This window comes from Telopea speciosissima, chromosome 7, assembly GCF_018873765.1.
Source record: "Telopea speciosissima isolate NSW1024214 ecotype Mountain lineage chromosome 7, Tspe_v1, whole genome shotgun sequence".
Taxonomy (NCBI): domain Eukaryota; kingdom Viridiplantae; phylum Streptophyta; class Magnoliopsida; order Proteales; family Proteaceae; genus Telopea; species Telopea speciosissima.
In genome coordinates, this window is record NC_057922.1 from 36,319,499 (window position 1) to 36,336,912 (window position 17,414).

General features: G+C 39.0%; 1 protein-coding gene across 11 annotated transcripts in view; it reads left to right on the top strand.

Moving 5' to 3' along the window:
* Positions 1-14,152, top strand: part of LOC122669071 — a 60,668-nt gene extending 46,516 nt beyond the window's left edge. For 10 of the 11 annotated variants that reach the window (XM_043865707.1, XM_043865711.1, XM_043865708.1 and 7 more), the window contains 4 exons: positions 669-773; positions 1,301-1,512; positions 1,771-2,005; positions 13,910-14,152. In XM_043865707.1, coding sequence (XP_043721642.1) covers positions 669-773; positions 1,301-1,512; positions 1,771-2,005; positions 13,910-13,962 — 605 coding nt within the window. In that variant the 3' untranslated portion in view covers positions 13,963-14,152. The remainder of the gene's footprint in view (positions 1-668; positions 774-1,300; positions 1,513-1,770; positions 2,006-13,909) is intronic. The other variant, XM_043865716.1, reaches the window with a different exon arrangement.
* The last annotated feature ends 3,262 nt before the right edge of the window (positions 14,153-17,414 follow it).

A 17,414-nucleotide genomic window follows, 5' to 3' on the forward strand; every position in this document is an offset into this window, starting at 1 on the left:
ATTCACTTTGTAGTAACTGAGTGGCTTGGACTTGGGTCAAGTTTGGTCAGGCTTTTCTGACCTGGCACAACCTGAAGAGTTGTGATATCAACCCTAGCAATTCAACTCAAGGATGGCCCAAAGTTGCTTACCCCTGGCTAGTTCAGATCAAATTGTGTGTACCATATATATTTCAGTTTAGAGAAGTTTGTGAGAATGGAATACACTATTTTTTTTTCAGCTATGTGCCGTCCTCCTTTACCCACAAGGCCTTGTTTTTTTTTTCCCAAGTGGCTCCACCTTAATCACCCTCATGCAATTGCAACTTTCACCTTTAGCATAATCTTTTTAAGCTCCCGAGTGCATTTTGCTGTACTCCTTATCACATGTGCCTAAGTATTATGTCATTTCTGCCATCTTAAATGCACACCTTGTTACATGGCAATGATGGACATTGCATCACATTTTTCTACTACCCCCAATTTGGAGACCATACTGTCAACTAGTATCTCTTCTCTCTTGTTACTATTTGCCTTATGTTGGGGAAAAAGAAAACTGAACTAGTAACTTAATACCTATTTCCTCTCATACATGATTGCATTGAACCATAGCTGTCGTGCAGATAGGTACTTATACAAACCACATATACACACAATAATGCTAGCATTATTCTTCATGCTTTCTTTCAGGTGGAGAATTTTCCAAGGGATCAATTGCAGGAAGAGGAAAGCCTTACGATTCTGCCGGATATCAAAAGCCTGGGCAGGTGTCTAAACGCAGAATTTCAACCAAAGGTATCCATGGACTTGGAATTTTTATTTATTTATTTTTAAGTTCTTGTGTTGAGAAATCTAGTGAGGAGGACAAAATAATATCATCAAAGAAATGTCCATACCTAAGTTACTTGGAGCTAGTCTGATTCTTTAGCAATTCAGAAAGCAAACCTGAATCTCTTGTCCCATGGGTTGCAACCATAGATTTTAAAACCGGTCTTGGCATCGAACTGAAAAGGGGCCTGGTCCTTTTTACCAATCAAACCGCAGTTTTGAAAATAAATTTAATAGTAATTGAAATTGAAAAAATAAATAAACCATCAAACTGAACTGTGTGGCTCCTGAAATCGGATGGTTTGATTCTGGTTTTAGTCCTAGGCAGTTCTATGACTATACTGAGCCGAAAAAGAGGGCATTTCATATCTAATCCAATTTAACCATCCCATCCTGTGTGGTTTTTAAAACTTTGGTCTCAACTTCACCATATGTCTGAATTTATTGGTCTTCAAACTATCTGACTTAGGTTGATATAATGGTAACAAAATCAGATGCTCCAGTTCCTCTTGCAACCAAAGTTTACAACTTGCAAAGAAATAATCATCTCCGGTCAGCTCTCTGCCATCTTTACTTCGAAGTATCTAAGAACTCCAGTGATTCTCTGAGCCCAAAAGGAGTACAGGGAATTATGGTATTACCATCTCAGGATTCATCACCTAAGGATTCATCGCATGAGAGAATAGATGATCTACTGCAAAAGAAGGTTCGCAGCTCAGCTTATTCCTGTGGCATGTGCCTTGCTGTTGCTTTTTCTGAACCTTGTGATTCACTAGCATTTGGCATCTCATTTTCATCAGCACCTCTCATTAAGTTATAAAGTTAGGCAGGTCAAGTGTATATCTGTTTATACTTTTAGTTTATGCTATCAAAGAACTCTCGCTGTGTTTTGTCTTTTGCTTGAATTGTATAGAAAGGAACAACTTACTCTTGTCCCCTCCCCCATTTCTTTTTTGTGAAACAGGATAATACTTATGCATTGCATGCTGTGCGGAAGCCTGACCAAATACTCGCTCAAAGTTCTGAATTGTGTTTGGGAAACTCTAGTGGACACCCAGCAGTCACAAACTTCACAAACTTCTCGGATCAGTTTCTGGATAATAACTTCTCAAGACCTGGAATCTCTATTGATGCTGCTCCCACGGGGATGATGAGAGGCAGATATTTTCCCGCTCCTTATTCTTTTCCTGGCAACTCTGGTAGTTACTTTCTACTTATCACTCTGGTTCATTTGATGTGCTCTTCCTTCTTGCATTAGGTCAATTTTGCAATACCTATTATCATAAATCACAAAACATAGTGAAATTGATTAAGTGAAAGGGATGTTTGTTGTGCACTTTGCCAGACCCATTCTTTTGGAGCCTAATGATGAGTCCTCCTTAGCCCTGGTCCACCGATAATCTAAATCCCTTGAGCTCCCAGTTCATCTTAAATGCTTTTTCCCTTATGTTGGTGGAAACCCTTGTGCCTTGTAATTTTCATTTAGGATGTATGAATATACAAGTGATCATAATTGTCAGAGTGTCCCCTAGACGGGACTCAAGGTATTTAGGGGGCCCTGGAAGCATAGCACCTAGGCGACCAAGGCGCCTGGACGTGATGTAGATCCAAGCCTCCTCGAGTTGAAGAAGCCACCCTAAGCATAGGGTCATAGTAGGAGCCATAGTATAGTCCTATACTTAGTTTTATTTCAGCTTCGGGTAATTCTATACTTAGTTTTATTTTAATGTGTTTTAATTGAACCGGTTCAAATTGGTTGCATGCAATTGGTTCAATTTAAGTTGGTCTGATTTAAGTGATTTTAATTAAGTGTCTTTTGTTTTAAGTTATTAGGGTTAAATAGGTCTTTTAACCTTTTACAATTTTAAGTTGTTTTAATTAGGTCCCCCCCTCCATGATTTAAGTGAGGGAAGACTTAGATTTGTAATAGGATTGGGTCATTGGCCTCTTATTAATAAATAGAAAACGTGGGAGGCTCCCCCATATTATTCAGAGTTAAAAATTTTCGTTTGTGATTGCTGCCTTTGCTGCTGCTGCCATTGCTCCCCTTGTGTGAGTGCTGCCTTATGGATCTCAAGGTGAAGGGCTGGTGGATTCCAGTGACTCCTTGCATATGTTAATGATCGGGAGGTCTTCTTCAATCAATCTTCTTCAAGCTTCTTCAAGTTGTTGCTACTGCAGATCTGCAAGTCCAGTAAGTTGATTTAAATTCCTGCAATTCCCTTCCTCCTCTAATCCTCCAACCTAGCTTAACCTATCCCAATCGATCCCCATTACCTTCCCCCATTAAAAACCCATCGATCCTCATAAACCCTAATTGTTCTAAATTCTGTCCAGCCTTGTTCCTCCATCCAATCTCAACCAAATTTCGACTACAGCCCCCTCTCATTTCCTCCTCCACTCGACCTAACCTGCGGCCCCATCCAACCACTCAAACCCTATTTTACATTCTCTGTAAAACTCCGAAAACCCTAAATTCCTGTGTAGACCTAACCAGCCATTAGAATTGCATCATACTACAACCGAACATCCCCCCTCATTGCCCCTAGCACTCGACCTTAGCCCCTTGCCCTAATTCCAATTTTAAACCCTAGTTTCAACCTAAATTCTAAAACCCGAAACCCTAACCCTAATTTCTGAAATTTTTAAATTTTGTTTAAACCTTGTTCAAACCTACCCTATTAGCTTCTCCTAGACCTGCCCATTAAAACCATATAAGATTTAACCCCATTCTCATAAACCTAACCCTAGATTTGACCTAAAATATCCCAATCTGCCCAATCAGCCAGCACCTTTGTGAGGGTTTGATCTACCTGGCTCCTAGTAGGTCTCCTGCCTATCTAGTAGTACTACATTAAGTGGTATCAAAGCCATGGATCAACATGGCAATCCAGTGCTAAATACAGTGCTGCCACACCCACCCGATCCTATGGCAGCAATGTTAGAGATGTTTCAGAAGTTTACTGCTGATCAAAAGACCTTAGTGGAAGAGTTTAAAGCTGAACAGAGAGCTGTTACTGAGAGGCTGCAAGTAATTGAACATAGACAACTTGCACCTAATAGGGACAGCAATGATCCTCTATTAGAGGATAGATATCAAGTGAATTCAGAAGTACATGGGACTCTGGGAAGAGGAAGAAATCACTGATATCTCAGAGATCACAGAGTTCACTCCAGAGATCACAGGGAAAGACACAGAGATCACAGAGATGGGCGCAGACATGACAGGTATGACAGAGATGGTCATAGAGAAGAAAGGAACAGAAACAGAGAAGAGCATGGGAGACCAAATTTTGAAGAGTACATGAGGTCCTATTTTACAGATGAAGTTTCCAATCGAAGGTATGACACTCAGAAGGTGAAGCTCGAGTTAAAGGAGTTCGATGGGAATCATGAGCCTCAGGTGTTCTATGACTGGCTTGCTGCCCTTGATGATTATTTTGATTGGTATGATTTGCCTAAAGACAGGAAGATGAGATTGGCACGTACCAAATTGGTTGGCCCTGCCCGAGAATGGTGGAGAACTGCAGAAAGGGACATGGAACTTGATGGCCATGCACCCACTACATGGGCTGATATGAGATATGATTTGAGGGAGAAATATCTGCTCTGACATTATAGAGCACAAGTACAAGATCAATTCAATTCCCTGCACAAAGGAACCATGACTGTATCTGAGTACATGCAGGAGTTTGATGCTCTTTCTTCTTGCACTGGCACGAGAGAGAGTACTACTCAGATGTTATCTCGGTTTCGACTGGGATTGAGGGCTGATATTATTAGAGGTATTGGAGTAGCTGATGTCAGAGATGTGCGGGACTGTTTTGAGAAGGCATTGAAGGCTGAAGAATTATTGGCTGGGGACACCAAAGCATCATATCCAGCCCCCAAGTCTACCACTACTGATTACACACGACCTAGCAACTGTACTGCTGGTCCTACACAATCAGGCTACTCTAATGGCAGTACTTCTCGGCCTACAGCTTCCCCACACGTGGACAACAAGGGCAAAGCCCCTATGGTCAGCAATGATCCCCACAGGTGTTATCACTGCAATGAGTTAGACCACCATGCCAAGGAATAATGTCCACAAAAGCATAAACCTGTCAATGTGGCTGCAAAAGAAGAGGAAACCTCTGATGATGAACAAGGCTTACATGCTTATCCTCCATCCGATGATGATGACTTAGCTAGGTATTATGACGATTTGGGTGGTGATGATTGAGGTGTTCATCTTATTACTCAAGTCTTAATGGATGATGTGGCTGAATGTGAAGAAGTGGTTGAGAATAATCCACAAGAAGACATTCAAGTTGCTGCTCTTGAAGAAGTGGAGTTCGATGAGAAGTTTATCAACATTGAAGACCCTATGGAGGTTGAACACATAGATTTTGTGATGCCTCCTTGGTTCTTTGAAGAGAAGGCTCCATGACTTGAAGACTTCATCCTTCATGTTCCTGCCTCACCTGAATTCTGCCCGGGAAGTGTTAAAAGCTGCTTCCCACATGCTGCTCCCCCCTCATCATCACAAAGTTCGTGGACGGGTTTCTTACAAACAGCATAGCACTTGGGCTCCTACTAATGATGTCAAGAAGCTTAGCTCCAAGTTGCAGGAGTGTTGCATGGATTTCACCCATTCATCGGAGATGAATGTTTCTAAGTCAGGGAGAGTTGATGTAGATCCAAGCCTCCTCGAGTTGAAGAAGCCACCCTAAGCATAGGGTCATAGTAGGAGCCATAGTATAGCCCTATACTTGGTTTTATTTCAGCTTTAGGTAATTCTATGCTTAGTTTTATTTTAATGTGTTTTAATTGAACCGGTTCAAATTGGTTGCATCCAATTGGTTCAATTTAAGTTGGTCTGATTTAAGTGATTTTAATTAAGTGTCTTTTGTTATGTTATTAGGGTTAAATAGGTCTTTTAACCTTTTAAAATTATAAGTTGTTTTAATTAGGTGACTTAGATTTGTAATAGGATTGGGCCATTGGCGTCTTATTATTAAATAGAAAACGTGGGAGGCTCCCCCACATTATTCAAAGTTTAAAAATTTCGTTTGTGATTGCTGCCTTTGCTGCTGCTGCCATTGCTCCCCTTGTGTGAGTGCTGCCTTGTGGATCTCAAGGTGAAGGGCTGGTGGATTCCAGTGACTCCTTGCATATGTTCATGATCTGGAGGTCTTCTTCAATCAATCTTCTTCAAGCTTCTTCAAGTTGCTGCTACTACAGATCTTCAAGTCTAGTAAGTTGATTTAAATTCCTGCAATTCCCTTCCTCCTCTAATCCTCCAACCTAGCTTAACCTATCCCAATCGATTCCGATTACCTTCCCCCATTAAAATCCCTTCGATCCCCATAAACCCTAATTGTTCTAAATTCTGTCCAGCCTTGTTCCTCCATCCAATCTCAACCAAATTTAAACTACAGCCCCCTCTCATCTCCTCCTCCACTCGACCTAACCTGCAGCCCCATCCGACCACTCAAACTCTATTTTACATTGACTCTGTAAAACCCTAAATTCCTGTGTAGACCTAACCAGCCATCAGAATTGCATCATACTACAACCGAACATCCCCCCTCATTGCCCGTAGCACTCGACCTTAGCCCCTTGCCCTAATTCCAAGTTTAAATCCTAGTTTCAACCTAAATTGTAAAACCCAAAACCCGAAATCCTAACCCTAATGTCTGAAAATTTTTAAATTTGGTTTAAACCTTGTTCATACCTACCCTATTAGCTTCTCCTAGACCTGCCCATTAAAACCAACACTAGATTTGACCTAAAATACCCCAATCTGCCAAATCAGCCAGCACCTTTGTGAGGGTTTGATCTACCTGGCTCCTAGTAGGTCTCCTACCTATCTAGGAGACTAGGACTACATTAGGACGCCTTGACAACTATGCAAGTGATACATTCTTTTGATGCAGACCTCTCCTGATGACTCAAAACAAGCTTGTTGGAGTTGACTCGCTGCCCAACCAAGTGAACATGTCACAAAAAAAAAAAAATAAATAAAAAAAAATGAGAAAGGAGACAGAAACAATAAATCAGGAAATCGAGGGTGAATCTACTTGTGATACAACACAATAAACAGACTATATATAAGTCCATATATGTAAGGCCCTCATCCTTCTGTCTAAGCAAGCATCTGCTAGGAAATTGCTAAATTCAATTTTTTTTCTTGCAAGTTCATGGTGGATGTCATGGATCTAATTCTAACAGAAAGGTCAGAGAGGTCCAGGGCTTTGTATTCATTTAAGCTTCCAAGTGTGAGAATCCTTATGGAGAGCATGGGCTCAAAGCAAACAAAATTATGCAGAAGATGAGAATTTTAGATTAAGGTCAGAGAGATCCAGGGCTTTGTAGTCATTTAAGCTTCCAAGTGTGATAATCCTTATGGAGAGCATGGGCTCAAAGCAAACAAAATTATGCAGAAGATGAGAATTTTAGATTAAGTTCAGAGAGATCCAGGGCTTTGTAGTCATTTAAGCTTCCAAGTGTGAGAATCCTTATGGAGAGCATGGGCTGAAAGCAAACAAAATTATGCAGAAGATGAGAATTTTAGATTAAGGATGTTTTAGTCAAGCTTTCCGGTCTGAAGACTGGTTTCCAATATTCATATTTGTATACAGGAAGTGAAGATATCTCATATACGTCAAAGGATTGAATTGTTCTTCTATATACTTGTTCGAAAGATGTCCATTTTTTAGCCTATAGATGCAATAGAAACGGGTAAACCAAAATTTTGTTTTATATTGACTGGTATGAAGAGTAAATTAGTTCCACAAGGTACCAATATGTTATGAAATGAATGAAATAATTGATAACATTAGATTCCCATCTGCTAGGACAGTCAATTTTGAATTAAAGAGTTTGTTCCTCATATTTTTGTTTCCTTGTTTTTTTTCTTTTCTGATATTGTTTCGTACTTGGCTTTGGCAAAGAAAATATTGTTGGAACATAGATGCATGGATTTGTCACAAAGCAATTTTTATCATTTGAGGGCTAATGTTTGCTTTGGCTTCCTGCATTGATTGCTGAGTGATTTATATACCTTGCATTATGTATGCTTTCTGTAGTGAGTTGTGTTTTGAAACAAGTATTAAGTATCATTAGGTTGATCTATCCTTCTTAGTTTTGCATGCATATATTTGAATTTCTGGCATATTCTTATATAATTCATGAAATATATTTTAAAACTGACTTATTGTTATCCTACCAATACCATCACCAGTGACCTTTTAGTATATATATTATGAAAGGCCTCCCCAAGGATACAGTCACCTTAGAGGGGACTTTAAAACATGTTTGGACACTTGTTCACATAATTGAAGTGCCAACTGGGAAGTCTTTTTTTTTTTTTTTTTGGGGGGGGGGGGGGGAGGGAGATGCAGAGGTGAAGCCTAGGTACTCCCCCCACCCTCCTAACATGGAGAAGAACCTGGTGAAGATATCTAACTGCATAGATCACCAAGGTATAACCATAAACTGGCGGAAAATAGGGGCTGAAACTGCTCCAGCGATATATGTTGAAGAAGAAGAAAGATAATGCGTTAACTGGTTCCTGCGATATTACACCCTTAACTCCAAAACCCCACTGACGGAAGACACCAATTACCCCTCCTGATCACTACTAAACAGGGACATAATAGTCCTTGTAGTAAAAATAAGAGACTCAAAAACAAATATATATCACCAAATGCAGTTTATCATCGCCTCTAAAACATATCTCCCACATGCTTTTAGAGGCAGTTCATTATCGCTGCCAATGTTGATAATGATTAAAAAAAAAACAAAATTATTTCTTCTCCACCCGGCCCTGCTCCCCTCCTTGCATCTCCTCACTCTGCCCCTGCTCCCACTGCGGCCGCCAGCCCCATCCCGTCTGCCTTCTCCACTCTCTGTCTGCATTCTCCCCTCCCTGTCAGTAGCTAATGCAAAAGCCGACCTCGAACCAGGAATAAAATTAAATAAGTGAAACTCTTTTTTATTTTTTCCTGTTTAGATATAAAGGAGAACATAGAGGATAAGGAAAAGAAGAATAAAGGGATATAGAAGGGGGGATATGATCAGCTTTCTCAGCTAGGCTCTCTCAGCCCAGCATCCTCTCACCCACGGTCTTTCACCATTGCTGCATCTCACAGCTTCAGCCATGTTTCGAGAACTCGGTTTCGGACCGCAACTCGGTCATCCAAAAAAAGGAGTTGGATCGAGATCTCGCCGACTTGGTGCACTTTTTTTTTTGAACTCGTTTGATGGTTTCGGTGGGTTTTTGACCTAGTTTGGTCATGAAACTTGGTATACAGTCTATTTTGGGCCATTTAAACACAATGCCACTATCATATTTTCCAAAATCAAAGTCCAAATAGGAGTTTGACTTCGGACCCTAGGTTGGTAGGTTACGACGTACTAATAGGCCTTATTCTACACATAATTTAATAATATAAAGCAATCAAAGCATACAATCAATGTAAAACTACTTAAATAAGCATTAGAAATGTAAAAATGTAAAATACATCAATCTTAACAGAGACCTCTATCAACTCCTCTTTCGTTCTCACTTGAATCACTTCTCACTTATACATCAAATACTAATACATCATTCCGAATTTCCAATTCTATCACACAAATGAGTGTCGTGTTGGATCAAAACCTCTTTTCCTCGGTAGACTCTGCCAAAGCAATTTAGCTTTTGTCTATGACACATAGGCTTCCCATGTCATAGTGCTGCTGAAGAATCGCACGTACTCTTCCACGCAATACATAAAAGTGGAGTCATCAACAAACTGAAGGTACCCTAAGAGGTGGTTGCGATGAGATCGATCCACTGCTACTGTCACCAGGCTGTCGAACTACCATTGACATGTATGGCTGGGTTGGAATGTGAATATGTCGTCCACAAAACCTGACCTAGTGCTCTGATTACCACCATTGTCAAACTGAGAGGCAGAGTGTATTGATGATGGATAGCCAAATTGCGACTGTGATTGTGGCTACCCAAACTGACCATAGCCACCATATTGGGAACCGGTGCTTTCCTGGCCATAGTCATTGTCATACTAGGCTAAGATGCATGGCACGACTCATGCTCACTAGTAGTGTCTTCCGTAACTTTCAAACATGGTCTTCATAGTCATGGCCAATTTTTTTTTTCCAGAAAATAAAAAAATATTAACAGAAGAATAAATCAGACTCTATCAAGTCATAGATTGGCCAAAGTTTGGCCAAAGTTGTGTAACATATATTAAATTGACACCCAACCACCAAGATTTGAACATATATTTGGGGGAAAAACGAGATTTAGGGAAAAATGTTAACTTGGAATGTTCAAATCTTCTTCAAAGTTCTTTGGATTTGTTGTAGATCTTGAAAGTTCAATGTTTGCTGAACTATCTCCACCCAATCCGACGATTTTTCCATCGAAAGATGGGATCAAAACCAAGTTTTTTGTGTTTTCTGGAGCCTCTCCACCAAAACCAGTGAGACAATTAAGTTTATTTTATACAAAGGCTTGGTTCAATCTCGGTCGAAATCGACCGAGACAATGCAATCTTTCTATTTCGCCTCTAAGCTCGTCCCGGTTATTGAAAAAAGCAAGATATTACCGAGATCTCGGCGAGTTCTTGTTCCATGGCTTCAACCGTAACTCTTTTCTCTTCAATCTCTGTCCTTCTCTGCTCAGCCTCATACTCTTATTTATATTATTAACCCAATTATAAAGCAACCCAGTCCCAATCTAATTAAGAAACTAATGAGTCCTAAAACGGAAACTACTAATTCATAAAATCCATAAAATAGAAACTTCCTATAAAATCTAGCTGCCATACATCAAAGTAGAAACTTCTATTTTGGAGAACAAAATAAAAATAGTAACAAAATGAAATTAGAAATTTAAGCCTACTTTCTAAATATGAAAATAGAAACTAAACTTTGGCAGCATTAGGGTAAAAGTTTTCTCCACTTGATGGGCCCACATGATCTTCTAAAAAGCATCCCCACACAAGGCAAATATGGGCTGTGACACTGTGCACGTGAACAGTACCATGAACAGTGTTTGGCCTTTTTTTCCCTTCATATTTCGATCTACATCAGTAGCCCCTCTACAACTCCACCACCATCTCACCTGGCCTCTACTCCCATCCCCTCTCCTCCATTTCTACAAGAAAGAAGAAGTATGAAAGAAATCCACGTGACTGTGAAGTAGAGAACACAATTAATGAGCTCGACGATGCTCTTGTTCTTCAAGAACATGGCATTGGAAGCTTTCCCGAGCTTCAACATGCTTCAGCATCCTTCCTGAGCTGGCTTAAGGAAGGATTTGACGTCGTTGATCATCTTGGTGGCAACTGCTTAGGGTATTCGCCGTGGTCGATGAGCTGGAAAAGCCCCCATCTGCAAGGTACCGTCACAAATTATGTCGATGGTTGCAGGGCGCCAGTTGGAGTTGATGCTGGAATGGGTGATGATGGAGATTCCCAAATCTCCAGTGGAGACTCATGATGATGACACAGGGACAGGGGAGGGAGTGGTTGAGCTATAAGAGGGAATGAAGGAAGAATAGGAGAGAAACTGTAGAGAGAGGGGTGATTACGAAGTGACTTTTAGGGATGGTAAGAAGGTACCTTCGCTAAAGTAAGCTTGCATGAGGATTTATTTTAAAGTTGATTTAGGGGTGACAGTATTTTTGAAATTTTCTTTATGGACGGTAAAGTAGTACTAGTCTGTAATGAGGGAGCCCATGCAAGGATTTTTTTTTTTTTTTTTTAAATTTGATTTAGGTGTGCATGTTTTTTTTTTTTTTAATTTGATTTAAACTTTAGGAATACATGTGGATTATTTCTATAATTAGTTAGGGATGGTAACTTAAGAACCATTGCTATTGCCATACCTTTTAGTGGTAGTAAGTAAAAGCCGCTGCTAATGCCATACCTTTTAGAGGTGGTAAGTAACAACAGCCGATAATGCCCTACCTTTCAGATGTGGTAATTAAAAACCACCGCTAAATCCATCTTAAAACTGCCTCTATTGCTTCCTTTTCTTGTAGTGACACCCTGCCAAGTATAAAGAGGAGAGCGAATTTCTGGAGACGTGGCTATCACAAGACTAGGTTGGCTACAAGGTTACCTTGTAGTATTAAAACTCTTTATTCAGGAGATATGTTGAAGTGATGCTGGTGGAGGTCACTTCAGCCACTAGGTGGGGTTCATTTCAGTAACTAAAAGCAACTTTTAACTCAAAAATATCAAACCAGGGGAGAGAGAATTGAAGAAGATATGGATTCCGCAAGTTGTGACTCGTGGGTCCCCAATTTTAGGACTCCAGTGACCCTGTTATGATTCATATCTGAATCTTCCTCTTCATCTCTCTGAATCCCAGATCTAAAGCTTCTCTTTCCCCCCCCCCTCCTGTTCTTCTCACCTATATCATTCTTCCCATCTCCTTTCTTCTGGAGGGGTTGGGGCGTCTTGCAAATTGATTGAATGAAAGAGAGAGAAGCAGTAGGTAAGGGGCAAGAAACAGTGGGTTGGAGACATAATGTATGAGAAGATTAACGAACAGAGGGAGGATAAGGAGGATAAGATACAGGAGAGAGTAGTATTGGTATTAAATTCGTATATTGGTTTTCAGGTTAAGCGGGTTTATTTTGGGTTACACATTACTGCCCCGAACATGGCCTGTTAACTCAGCGTGTCATCATGTTGACCTGAAATAAACCCGATCTAAAAGTACTGAACTCAAACATGGATTTAACATCATGTGTTAATATAGGGTTGGCAGGTCGTGTCAGGTATTGCTACACCTAGGGATTTGATTCGGATTGCATTTTATATTTAAAAAGTTTACAATATATATTATGAAAAGTATTTACGTTGTCGACACCATATTGCATTTTGTGAAGAATTACATTCATAGCCTGGGTCTTGTGCCAAGTATGACCTCAGATAGAGCCTATTGGAGGGCAAAGATCGACGTTGTCGACACCATGTAGCTGAGATTTTCCTGATTTCCTGGGCTATCCTCTTTCCTCTTACTTTCATTTTCCATTTCTCACTTTTCTTATCTCATTTCTTCATTTTTATTCTTCATTCCCCTTACTTTCTTTTTCCTTTGTGAGGACCTCAATTTTACCTACTTTGTTTTGAAAAGGATCCATGTAGGCGACCCCATTTAGTTGGGATATGGCTGAGTTGTTGTTATGAAAATATAAATCTAAGCAAAAAATATGTTACACATAGTGAAGCATCCATACACCATTGCTTGCATTTATATGTGGCATCATGGTAGGCACTGGAACTTTGTGGACATGCCCAGTCGTTACTCTTGTGGCAAGTTCATGTGTATCCTTTCGTGGCAGAAGAAATCAATAATTTTAAATGAGAGTTTCCAGGTTTAATATACAATGAAAAAATCCCATAAGCAGTGGCAAACACATAGCGATTGAGAAACACCATGAAACGACATGTACACAATCCAGTTGGTACACTACCTATCTCGGAGTGGCCTAATCAACCATGCACCTTGCAGAAACAGGCAGTTGAGAACAGGTTTCTCCACCGTCTGGCTTGTAGATTCTCTGAAGAGGATAAGTGTTTTTTTAATGTCTAGAGATTTGGAAAATATTTGATTGGCTTCAAATTAAAATGGATTAGATAGGATATTTTCAGATTAGGCTTGTGCCTCCACTGATATCTTGGATTAGAATCTCCTAGCTTCCTCCATTGCTTTATTCCTTGCCTGGGTGCAGCAGCGTTAATATTATGTCATATATTTTCCATATACTGCTTTGATATCTTAATTTGTATTAATGGTTATGAAGTTCTGTATAATTTTACACAGGTCTATATTGTTCTCTGGTTTTGAAATTGTTAAGTTTATTAACACATGAATTCACTAGATATTCTGCATTGCATGTATTACATGCTAAAAATATGTGAATGCTTGTGGGTAAAGCAAGAAGCATCATCCTTGCATATTAGGTATACTGATACTACTTCTGCCAATGTATTCCTAGTGCCCTTCCGTGCCACTCTTTTGAGTACAGTAGGATATTTAGGAGATAGGGAATTTAGTTAGTCCTCTGTGCATAAAACGGAGTGCTGGTTTTGTAGGGACATCACTTGGTACCATGCAGCAGGCTAATGGAAGTGTTCCAGTTATATAGGACTCTCAAGAAATGCTTTTCGTAGGGTAAAGTTGATCTATCATTTCCCAATTCAAGTTGTAGACCATCCACCATTCATTTTGGCATTTTCATATACCATTGTTACTTCTAACAGTAGATACCTCATTATCAAAGTTCCTTGTCTTAACAGTGATACTATGAAGCATAGTACTGCGCCTTTATTGTTTTTGCATTAAACTTTGGTTGCCAAATTAGTTTATAACTTTATATGAATGAAACTTTTACCTTTTCTTTGCGTACTCTGGATCCTAATAGTTTTTAAGTGTTACATTTTTTTTTTTAATTTTTATCAATCGGGATGAGGATATATAACCATTCAAAACTTGTGAAATTGTAATGAGCTGTCTGGTGTACTTTTGGTTTTCAAATTTTTGGTTATAGTGTATCCTGTGGAAATACTAAGGAATGTTGGACACCGTCTGGACACTTGGATGTTGGATGGCTCCCCTAACCATTCCCCTTTTCCTGTGTTAATCATGGTGCCATTTGAGAAATGAAAAGTACTGAACAAGTTGCCCCTTGTCTCAATACGCTTTCGATTTAAGAAATGGATAAATCACACTTTGGGTCCCTAACATTTAGGAAAACTATTATTGGGGTCCCTCACATTTCGAAATTACAGCTGGGGTATCTAGTATTTGAAATTTTATGATCAGGGGGGATTCAAATTAGTCCAAATCAAGAGATGTGTCCAGGTCATCCTTTTAGGTTTTTTTGAAATGATTTGAACTATAAGAACCCTCCTAAATAGTCAGAGCTTTAGTTATTGTACATGTTTCTACTCAAATTCGTGATTATTATCTCTATTTAAAGGGTCCTCAGGTATTTCTGTGAGAATTATTATAATGTTTTTGTATTTTCTCCCCAAATCCTTGAATTTTTTTCCCCCTCATAAGCACATTGATCATACATAAAAGAAGGAATTTTATGAGAACACAGCAGAATGTGAATCATTGATTATGATGTTGAAATAGTTGAACATTGCAATTAGAAGCTCATGCCATAGCCCATCATCATTTGAGTAGTAGTGGTGGTCCATGCTCCTGAGTTGGGTTCTTATAAGTCATTTTATTGTATATATTCATGCTATCCACGAAGGAATCAATGATATATCCCTTTCATATAATCATTGCCAGTGAACAGAGTAACCTACCACCACAATCTTTTTGGCTCTCTGTCCTCTGAAAAGACCACAAACTACTTTGCAAATGAGAGGGGAATTTGCTTTTATGCTTTGCGAGTGAAAGAACACCAAAAAACTTACAGTAATGCCAGTGACTGCATTTTACAAAGACCATTTTTGTTATATATGAAAAAAGAATAGTAGTTGTACTTATTTAGTGTTGTGTCGTGATTCATGAGCAAGGTTCGAGTAACTGGAATCAGCAATGGGATTAGCATCAGTTAATCTCAATTCTGACTCAGTTGGAATTGGCTGGAATCATTTGGGAATCGATCAGAATATACCTGAACTCTAGAAATCCACTATGGATCGGCCGATTTAGATGATCAGTAGGAATTGGGATCGGACTTAGCTATGTAGATTTTAAAAAAAAAAAAAAAAAATCAATAAAAGAACCTATACATAACAAATTCAATTTCATGATTTTTGAAACACATTGTTGATATATTTTAAAGAAATTTTAAACCATATGAGGAATTGTAATACTGCAGGAGACCTAGGGAACCTCTTGAGTTATAAATTGTAAAGGTCGGGGAAGATGCTTCAAGGAAGTTTGCGAAAGTTAGACTCATAGAGGTGTGTAGGGAGATACTTTACAATAACTTTAGTCTTTCAGGGCTGTCGATGAACCCAATTTGAAATTTAAGACATCCTAGGACGCCAATAAATGTAATCTTAGATCCAACCTTATTTGAAAGAAAAAAAAAAAAAATTTACCAATTGACGAGGCATCATATAGGAGTAGCAAGGGAGTCATTTCAAAGAGAGGAAGAGAGAGAGTGACACAACGGGCGCTAGCTTTCAGTTGCTAGTATGCTCAGCCTTTTCACCCCAGATTATTAGTGTTTATACTTTCTACTAGCGATATAGTCAGAGTTAAATGTGCCCTTTTTTTAGTTTAAATTTTAAAACTTAGCAAACGTTTGATGCATTATTGTACTGTAAAAGCAAAGAATGCAGCAATCTCCATCCTTAGATACTGTAATCTGGAAAAGTGTCGAAAATTGGTCTAGAAAGATCTCTCGATGGTCCACCTAGTTTTGCCATGTGGCAGGTTAATGTGGCAATTCCAACTATTAGATAGAAAAGACATGGATTATATTGATCATATGTCAAATTTTAGAGGCAAAATCAATCGTGTACCTCGCCTAGCTCTCTTGATAGTCTTGAATTTTCAAAGCTTTATTTTCCTACTAGGCAATCTTGAGTCCCGATTGGATTGAAATTTGACATTTATTAGAGATTTTGAATATATCTATCCAGAAAATTTGGATTCCACCCAACATGCCATCCTCTCTTAGTTGGCCAACAAAGGCAGTTGCTTTAGAAAGCTTACCTTGTTACATGCGTCTCTTGCACGTGGTTTAAAATATTGGTATCCGTATTGGTCTTGGTCGATATAGATATCAATACTCATATTGAATTGTTTTGGATGATTTTACCCTCATTTTTAATAAAAAAAAATTTATTTTTGGACAAATTTAACTTTACTAATAACCTTTCAACTGATATGGATCAGTCGATAAGACTGATTCAATACCGATATTTGAAACCATGTTCCTACGTTCAAGCACTACTAATACAAATAAGCTCACCTCCCCTTGTGACTTTCTTATTTTGCTCAAGTAATAACCAAAAAACTTCTAAATTAAATTAAAAAGAAAATAACAAAGAGATAAGCCACCCACCTAATTATATTCAAGACCCACAAATTAAAGTGAGTGAACAAGATGGGAAAGAATTTCACTTTCTCACCCAACTACCCAAGTTCGTCTTTTTTTTTTTTTCAAATTGTCTTTTGTTTAATGGGAAGAAAATTAATAAGTTTGTGGGGCTTGGCCATTTAAGACTTTAAATTCAAGTACATCCTCACCCAGGCATGCACCCTGAACTCCTCCAGAGGGGCTGGTGTGCTGGAGAGGATTTTTTTTTCAAAATTTTGGGGATTAAAAAGAATTTAAAGAAAAAGTTCTCTATTTTTTCTTTGAGTGTGTAAGGGAGGGTATATACTTAAGGTTTTTGTTCACGGTATTGATCACCGTCGATATACCGTATCGATCCAAATCAGCTGAAAATTAAAAAACCCACTACTTTTTATCGATGCCACTGATATGTATAGGTATTGTATCATAATCGGTCCTGGCCAATTTGATACTAATACCTAAATCCATGGATACGGTAGCATTCTCTCTCTCTCTCTCTCTCTCTCTCTCTCATATGAAATGACTTTGTTATGCTTCATTGTATG